Source organism: Piliocolobus tephrosceles, chromosome 17 (genome assembly GCF_002776525.5).
Source record: "Piliocolobus tephrosceles isolate RC106 chromosome 17, ASM277652v3, whole genome shotgun sequence".
NCBI lineage: Eukaryota > Metazoa > Chordata > Mammalia > Primates > Cercopithecidae > Piliocolobus > Piliocolobus tephrosceles.
In genome coordinates, this window is record NC_045450.1 from 40,538,003 (window position 1) to 40,547,440 (window position 9,438).

The 9,438-nt window shown below is 46.2% G+C and overlaps 1 protein-coding gene across 1 annotated transcript in view; it reads left to right on the forward strand.

Annotated features, from left to right (window-relative positions):
• The window catches only part of CES1 (carboxylesterase 1), a 69,506-nt gene extending 60,529 nt beyond the window's left edge, over nt 1–8,977 (forward strand). The window contains exons 6-10 of the mRNA XM_026456857.1: nt 1,685–1,765; nt 2,029–2,176; nt 6,200–6,331; nt 8,298–8,370; nt 8,666–8,977. Of these exons, the coding sequence (XP_026312642.1) occupies nt 1,685–1,765; nt 2,029–2,176; nt 6,200–6,331; nt 8,298–8,370; nt 8,666–8,846 (615 nt within the window). The 3' untranslated portion in view covers nt 8,847–8,977. The remainder of the gene's footprint in view (nt 1–1,684; nt 1,766–2,028; nt 2,177–6,199; nt 6,332–8,297; nt 8,371–8,665) is intronic.
• The last annotated feature ends 461 nt before the right edge of the window (nt 8,978–9,438 follow it).

Below are 9,438 nucleotides of genomic sequence, written 5' to 3' on the forward strand. Positions count from 1 at the left end.
TGCAGCCCCACTCCTGTCGGGATGTCGGGACTGTGGGAAGTCCGTCCAAGAGCCCCACGGGGGGACTCTGCCGGCCTCCTTCCCCGGAGGCCGACAGACTTCTCCCACACACCTTAGGTTACCAAAATAAACGTGCAGTTTTGCTTACACTTGCCTACCCGCTGGTCTTTTGCGCCCGCTCGGCTGGTCTTAGAAAAACAAGACAGTCTTCATCACCTCATTGAAAAGATCCAAAGAAAGTGGCTTCTTTTGATTTACCATTGACTTCTAGTGTACAGTAGATACCAGTGTCTACTTGAGAGATGACGGACACAGGAGGGTGAGAATGAAAAAGTTACCTAATTGGGTGCTATGCTCAATACCTGGTGACAAAATAATCCACACAGCAAACACCAGAGACACAATTTACCCATGTAACAAACCTGAACATGTACCCCCAAATCTAAAATAAAAGTTGGGGAAAAAAATGAAAAAAAAAAAAGATTGACTTCTAAAAGCGAAAAAGTGTTCTCCTTCCAGTCGAGGACACACAAAACTAACCATGATTAAAGCAGTAGGACAGAATTTATTCGGTAACATGATTGCACAGGGAAAGAAGAGTCCAGTATGGATTGGACTCAAATCCCCAAAACTAACCCCTGGTGCTGTTTTAAAGGCTGAGCGTGCTAAGGGAAAGGCATTGTGAGTTGTGGAGAGGGTCTTGGTCCATGTGACTAGACCACGTGGATGTCTTCATCCTGACTCACCTGGGGCAGAAACCAACTTCTCTTATCTTCAGGACAGGAAGCCATGCATTAGACTGCAGGAAGCTTCCATTGAAGTCAGCCTCTACTCTTTCTACAGGCACTGGGAAGATCAGGAGTGAGCTCCCTGAATGCTTACATTGCAAAGAGAAGGCTCTCATGTCCTCAGGGAAACAGGGTTGGGTGGTAGACTCACATCCCAAAGGGCAGAGAAAGTGTTTATTATTTCAGGCTTCTAGAGTAACTGCTCTAGTTGGGTTCAGGGGCGTGTCAGCTTCTCTCTAGGTTTTGGCTGGAGCAGAGTAAATTGTCTTGACAGGGCTGAGCCTTCCCAGGCATGTGTGTTAAGAATACTGGGGTCATTCTATGGACACAGCCTTAAGCTGCTAGAAGAAATGCTAGAGTTTGGTTGTCTCTGAGTGCAGAGGTTTGGGCAGAGTTGTTTTATGAGAAGAGATATGAAGTTCGCCCCTCAGAAGGATTTCAGGGGTTCTACCAGAGACCAAAGCCATGAAGGCAGGATCTAAGGCTTTCAGTGTCATCTGTGACATGTGGTAGTACTTGGGAGGTCTGCGTCCTCTTCCCAGAGCCCTGTATTCCACACTGGCCTGACAGACACCTTGCCTCTCCATATCACTGACCACTGTGGGGATCCCAACCTGAGACACACACACACACACACACACACACTGCACTACAAAACAATGCCACAGCTTCTCCAATTTTTTTTTTTTTTTTTTTTTTGTAATTTTTGTGGTGCTTGAGTTTCTGGATATAACACCATTTGATTCATTGATTCTGCCCATTTCAGTAAAAACTCATGCCCTTAGAAACCCCCAAAATTAGAGGACTTTCAGTCTGCATTGGTTTGGTTGGTTGGTCAGTTTGATTCTTCTCATTAATTCCCAATGATTCATAAATGCTTAATTTTTTTTTAACAGTTGATGAGCTATCCACTCTCCGAAGGGAAACTGGACCAGAAGACAGCCATGTCACTCTTGTGGAAGTCCTATCCCCTTGTTGTAAGAGTCGAGGAATCATGGGAATTGGCTGAGACCCAAAGAAGGACAAGGACTTGCCCAAATCATAGAGCAGTTAAATGGCAAAATGAAGACTGGGGCCTCAGGGTTTTCCCCATCTTTCCACCTTCCCCACTTCACTTTCCATCCTAGAGGGGAGTTGCACAGGGCTCGAGAGGTTCACCATTGAGGCAGGCCTTTCTGGTGGGCTGGAGAAACTGCATCGCTCACCATGGGGTGGTGGTCACTTTATTGATCTATTTTAGCACATTCCTAAGGAACTGATTCCAGAAGCCACTGAGAAGTACTTAGGAGGAACAGTTGACCCTGTCAAAAAGAAAGACCTGTTCCTGGACTTGATAGCAGATGTGATGTTTTGTGTCCCGTCTGTGATTGTGGCCCGGCACCACAGAGGTGAGTCCCAGAGGTCGAACAGGGGAGGGACATGGACCCCACCAGCTTCTGTATGTGACCCACCTACCTCCCAGCATAGACAGACCTGGAAACAGCTGAGTGTCAGGCTTCAAAGGCTGATTCCATATGGCATAGCGTGATGTGCTGTCTTATTTTGGTTTATGCCAGCAGCAGACTGTTAGAAAAAAAAAATCCAGAGGCAAGTGGTTTTTAAAGGTGATGATCCCAGATAACAGCAGTAGGGACGTGGGGAAGTGAGAGAGGAAAGAGATTGAATCCAATCCATGATGCATTGCCAAGGGAGTATCCACTGTGGACAATTGGAGCTGGGAAACTCAAGGAAACATGGAGAATACAGTGCTCAGGGGCATCCCATCTGAGTGGCAAGTGGCAAGAGAGCCGGGGTGTTTATCCACCAGCTTCCACTTGTCACTGAGGGCTCTTGCAAGGAGTTGTTTATTGCCTGTGACTTTGACCTGCTGCACACAAGGGCAGAGTAGTCTCTTGTGACCAGACAAAGGCCTCAGGCCGGAAGCTACAGATGCTGGAGGTGAAAGTCAGGCTGGCATGCCCAGGAAGTGGGAATATGGATGAGACACTGACAGCATCTCCTGCAAGGGCTCCATGCCTGGTGTTATCACATAGGGCTGCTGTAGGACAAATATTGAAAGATGAGTTGTGGAAGGTTTTTAAGGTCCAAGCTGGCTGCAAACAAGTTTGTTAAGTATTGGAGCTGGGGAAAGACTGGGAGCACTGAATGGGATCCAGAAGATTGTCAAGGACCAAGAAGGCCAAAAGGAAGAGCTGTGGTGGGTGTGGGGGAGGTGGTCTGAAGAATGGCAATGTCTGAGACTGGCTTTTGTCTATCTCGGTGTGTGCAGTAATGGGCAAGGACAAGGCCAGGGCAGGGTCTATACAAGACCTTCTACCACTGACCCAAGGCTGTGTGGGTGGGGCGTGAGGTTAGGGATGCGTGGGCTCGCTAGAAAGGAGTGTCCTCTCCTGGGTGCAAACTAGAGGAGGTTCACAGGACTCTTCTTTTTCTTTCAGCTCTCATTCACCTAGGCTGCAAGCCAGGAAATGTCCTCTCTCTAACCATGCTGGAAGGGTTTTTAAATGCAGAACTTCATAAGCATGATAAAAAGTAACTAAGGCTGATCTAGCAGGTGCCCAAACACTCCTTTGCACAGGAAGGGGCAGGTGCTCATAACTCTCACTTGGCTTTGCCCCATGCTTTGTGTCTGATCTATATATAGTGTTCCCATCTCCATCTTCTAATGGTTTGAGCAATACTGAGCCTCTGTTTTTCATCTGATTTCCCATGACTTTGAGTTCAGGGTTGTTTTTATTTTTCCAGGAAGACACAGATTTTATCAAATTTCCCTTATTGTCGTGTCTCACTCTTTTTGATAAAAACAACACTTCTGAATATAAAGTTAATGTGATAAAGTTAATATGCAGAAAGTTTCAAAAATATGGAAACCCATGAAGAAACTAGATATCACTCCTAATTTCCCCACCTGGAGGCAAGTGGTATACATTTTTTGTGCTTTCTTCTAAATATTTTTCATGTCCTATATACTTTAAAAATCAATTTTCTATTTTGCTTTTGTTCATAGAACAGTATGTTGTGAGGATTTTCTGAAGGTTCGTAAAAACTCATCAAACCATTCTTTATTGCATGAAATGGCTGTATTAAATAGCCTTTAATATTCCTATCCTGGCCGGGCGTGGTGGCTCAAGCCTGTAATCCCAGCACTTTGGGAGGCCGAGGCGGGTGGATCACGAGGTCAGGAGATCAAGACCATCCTGGCTAACATGGTGAAACCCCGTCTCTACTAAAAATACAAAAAACTAGCCGGGCGAGGTGGTGGGCACCTGTCCCAGCTACTTGGAGGCTGAGGCAGGAGAATGGCGTGAACCCGGGAGGCGGAGCTTGCAGTGAGCCGAGATCACGCCACTGCACTCTAGCCTGGGCGACACAGCGAGACTCCGTCAAAAAAAAAAAAAAAAAATTCCTATAATGTTAGATGTTTAGCCTGGCTGCTCACATTCTGATGCTACAATAAGACTGAGCTCAGCCTGATGTTTATAAATCTCCAACCACATGTCTAATAATTTTCCTAGCATTATTTTTAGAAGTGAATAACTAGGCTGGACCTTAGAAATATTTTAGAACTCTTGGCAAATAATGCAGATTTGCATTCCAGTGTATAAGAATGTGGATTTCTTAATTTCCTTTCTCGTTTGGGATACTAAGATTAAAAGTTAATGCTGCCAATTTTCCCCACCAAAAAGAAGCACATCACCCTGTTTTCATTTGCATGTCTTTCATGACATGTCTTTCATTGTCTCTGCTTCTCTTACTGTGCCTATTTGTCACTGCACACAACTGTGCCCTACTTTCCTCTCAAGACTTGTGTTGTGACTCTAGGAATTGTATGAATATCAATGGCTTTAGCCAAAAAGGTTTTACAAAGTACGTTTGGGGCAGCATGCTGCCTATAATAAGTTCTCTCATTCACAAAAGCTCTTTCCTCTATAGTTGGCTCTGAGTTCCTTTGGAAAATGTTCGAGGGGCAAAGGCAAAGTCAAACCCTCCTTTTAGCAAGTTTTGCTTGACCTTGAAGCAGCCATTTAACATGTGGATTACAGAGCCACAGAAGGATGGCATCTTCACAAGCGCGTTTCCTGCTGAGCCAAGGGTGCAGTGAAAGAGGCTGACAAAGACTAGTGAATAAATTCTTCTTCATTGTCACATTGAAATGACATGTGCGGGTGGGACATGAGGTTAGGAATGCGTGAGCTCCCATTGTTAAATCCTTTTGTGGATGAATATTTAAGGATGTTAAGAAATGATGGCTGGAGGTGGTGGCTCATGCCAATACTCTCAACACTTTGGGAGGCTGAGGTGGGAAGATTGTGAGAGCCTAGGATTTCAAGACCAGCCTGGGCAACATACTGAGACCCTGTCTCTACAAAAAAAATTTTTTTTTAAATGTGATGGTAGTATATTACAAAATAACACGTATAATATCATCCCAAGTTTATATACATAAAAAAGAGATATGCTAAAATAAAAAAAGAAGTGTTCTCTGTGGTAGAGTTATGAGTGAAGTCTTAAATCCGATTTTTAAAATGGATTTTCAAACTGATTTTTAAATTAAGCAAGAGGTGGAAAATACAAAGTGCTGAGGCACAGGGCCGGGTGGCCCATGAGGTAGCCCTGAAGGGGCAGCGATGTGTGGCTCCAGTGAGCCAATCCCTGTGAACCTGACATCTTCTTGGGACTGGGACAGGAGAGCTTTGTTGGTTGGATAGGAGGGCAGAGCAGAAGGAGGGAGGGCAGGGGAGAGGCAAGGTCACCCTTGCTCAGCCCCTTCTTTTCTCTGCCAGGACTTTAATGCCTTAACACCCTAACACTCCCAGGCCAGCCAGGCAGCAAGACACATGGGGACAGTGAGATATAAAGCAGTGAGTGCCGCAGATTCCTGAGACACAAGAGGCAGATTGTTCCTTCTCTGCGTATGTTTGTATTTAAATAGCCTCACAGTCAGACAAGAAACTTGGATTTGCTTCAGTCTTCTCAGGATGGGTGAGAGAAACACTGAAATGCTTGGAAACACTTGGGAAACGTCCAAGTGAATGAATATGAGCCTGTTATCAATGAAGTACATCCAGTGTAACCAGATGTAGAGAGATTGTCTTGTGAGAGAGTGCACCAGCAGGCAAAGGGGTTTACGAGGCTGAGTCAGTGGCCCTGCACCAGAAGTTATTTTAAATGAATTGACCCAGGGTCTCCACATTCGTTCATTAAACATTTGTTCATTGAACAAATATCTGGCTCAAATTCCGGTTCTACCTCAGCCAGCTATGCAGCCCGGAGCACATCACTGAGCTTTCCCATAACTCTGTTTCTCTACTGTGCTGACAGCCAGAGGTTTCCTGCGGAGCTGGAGACCTTGGTAGCCTCTAGGTGTGTGTCTGGTAACATGAACTGAGCATGAATCCTTGTCTTCTCAGATGCTGGAGCACCCACCTACATGTATGAGTTTCAGTATCGTCCAAGTTTCTCATCAGACATGAAACCCAAGACGGTGATAGGAGACCACGGGGACGAGATCTTCTCCGTCCTCGGGGCCCCATTTTTAAAAGGCAATGGCTCCTTGCTGTCCGTGAGCTTGGAGTTAGGAGACCTGGGTTCCAGTCTTGGTGTGGTGGGCTTCAGCAAGTTTCTCCTCTCCTGGTCTTAGTTTCCTGATTCTCTATGACAGGGTTGAACGTCATTGGGTAGTCCCTGGGCTTCCTCTCGCTCTAACACATGTGAGGGGGGATGTGTCTTCATGTGCCCTCTGCACAGACACTCAGAATCCTGTTCTGTGACCTCAACAAGACAGGTGATGGGATGATCTCCTGCAGGATTCACTATGACAGGGTTGATTCATATGACCAGGTTCATCCTGCTCTAATACACCTGAGGGGGATGTGTATTCATGTACCCTTTGCACAGACACTCAGAATCCTGGGCTGTGTCATCAACAAGATAGGTGGTGGGACACATGCAGGGCCCTGCTCTAGGTTGAGAAACCACCAATCAATTTCCCTCTCCCAGGAGTGCTGAGAATGTGACTGAGGGTGAGGTTAGAATTGGTGTTAACCCTGAGTCAGGTCTAATGTGTGTCTGTTTGTCTTTCTGTCTGTCTCTAACAAAAACTCATAAACCTTTAAATTTAATATATTTAATAATTGTTAATTTAGAAAACGTAGGACGTATAAATTTGGAATAAGAGAGGAGATTTTATTTTTGATATGCTTTATAGCCAGCAAGGTGGCCATCCCACAGGCTGGGAAGGTGCCTCTGGCCAAGCCCAGACACAGGTTCATTGAACGAGGTGGGGTTGCGTAGGAGCTTTACGTAAATTGATTGATTAAACATACGTGTTCAACAGGTTACAGGGAAGCAATGGATATTCATGAAGACAGTCCTGACACATGTGTATTAAACAAACATGCATATAACGTGGCCCATGTTCACTGGTAATGGAGACTTAATATTGTATTATGATTAGGGCCTATAAGTCCAAAGGTCTTCTCAGGACACAAAGCCCAGCAAGTGAGCAGACTCTGTACACCGGCCAGGTCCAGTGCATGGTTGGTGATGTTCTTATCTGGAGAAAGTTACTGAAATCAGTCTCTTATGCAATCAAAGCCATAGTTAACGCTGGCAGGTCAGGGTTCTGTTCATCCGTGTCTCCAAGCTGCAGCCATTGTAATTGTTTTCACTTTGCTTAACTCTAGGCCAGTGCTGGTTTAGCTGCTAGAGAAAAAGAAGCACCTTGCAGCAGTGAGAACAGAGTGGATTCTTTAAGGGTAGAGATGCAGGCCTGAACATTTGCCTGGCATGGTTTTAGATCTTTTTTTAATTTGATGTCTTATTGCCACAAAGAGTGTGTTCTGTCAGAATGATGACCTTTATGTTATTGCTGATGTTGGTCCGGTGGTGTCTAAACCACCAAAGGGGAAGGGATATTATGAGGTGTGTCTGACCGCCTGTCTGTTTCCAGGCAGGAACTCAGTTTAGGGCTTTTCTGGGCTCCCCTTAGACCAGAGAGGGTCAGTTCAGTGAGTTGAGGGTGTTAGGATTTTATTTTTAGTTTATATTATACAATATTTTAAAACATCCTTTCACAATGTCTTCTAAGCCTTAACTCTCAGCTGTTAGAGATCACATGGGACTCACCCCATGGCCGCTCAAGATGCACTAGCTCCGCTTGGCATGTCCCAGTTGTGCACCCTTAGGAGCCTTGAGCTCTGTTATATTTCAGAATATGAATTGTGGATGTGTGCAGGAGAGGGAGAAAAGACCCAAGAGAGAGCAACCCTGGGAGGTAGGACAAGCACATAGAATGATGCATGCCTATTGCTGAGCCCTAGGTCAGCCGTGCTCAACAGAAAAGTACACACAAATCCACCAGGCTCTTCTAAAATTGCAGACCTCAGCTCAGTGGGTGTGGAGCATTCGCTAAGACTATGTTTCTAGCAGGTTCGCATGTGATGTTGATGCTGCAGGTCTGCGGATCACAGTTTGAGTCACAAAGGCTTTTTTTCTTCTTCCCCACAGAGGGTGCCTCAGAAGAGGAGATCAGACTTAGCAAGATGGTGATGAAATTCTGGGCCAACTTTGCTCGCAATGGGTGAGGCTGGTGGCAAAGACAGAGCAGGGCTGGTGAGGGTCGGGGGCGGGGCATGCCTATTGGGAAGGGGCAGCTTCTAAGGTTCTAGTGATCAATCTCCTGACCCTGTGACCATAGCACTCTGACAATGAGAACTCTCCAAAGTTGGAGAGGCCACACCTGGAGATAGTGAGCTCCCCGTCTCTGGAGATACACAGCCTCTTGACAGAGATAACTTGGGCATCCTCGCACATCTCAGAAAATTATTGGGAACACACAGCAGCTTTGGGGCAATTCTATTTGATTCTGTTTGCAGAAACCCCAATGGGGAAGGGCTGCCCCACTGGCCAGAGTACAACCAGGAGGAAGGGTACCTGCAGATTGGTGCCAACACCCAGGCAGCCCAGAAGCTGAAGGACAAGGAAGTGGCTTTCTGGACCAACCTCTTTAAGAAGGCAGCGGAGCAGCTACCCCAGACAGAGCACATTGAGCTGTGAATAGAAGGTCCATTCAGCCTCGGGAGCCTGCAGGAGCAAAGACTGGGGTCTTTTGCAAATGGTATTGCAGGTTCAGAAGGCATCTTACCATGGCTGGGGAATTGCCTGGTGGTGGGGGGCAGGGGGCAGGGGGCAGAGTTCATGAGGGAGCAAATTTTTTATTTGTGACCTCAGCTTTGGCAATAAAAGATACTTCGATAGCTAAATCAGTGCTTGTGTCTTGTACTGAAGATTAATCCATCCTCCTCAGAGACAGGAAAGTGATAAAAGAGGCAATGTGAGAAGGAAGTTGGCTTTACTAGGGATTGCCTGGCCTCGAGACGAGCAGAGTCCAAAGGGCTGGGCCATGGACAGTGCTCAGGGGAGCTCTGGACCTGCTGCATGTTTCTGGGCCCCCAACAATTTCCAACAATAGGATTCGGGATTGCCAGAGTGCAGCATCCCTATCCTCCATTTGGAGCTGCCTATGGAAATGGAAGTGGCCCAGGCTGAGAATTTGCCTGGATCAGGGAAGAGAGAGAGGTGCCAAGGTGATCCCTTGCCACTGTTGGATGGCCTTTATTGACTCTTGCACAGGTCTGCAACACCTTCC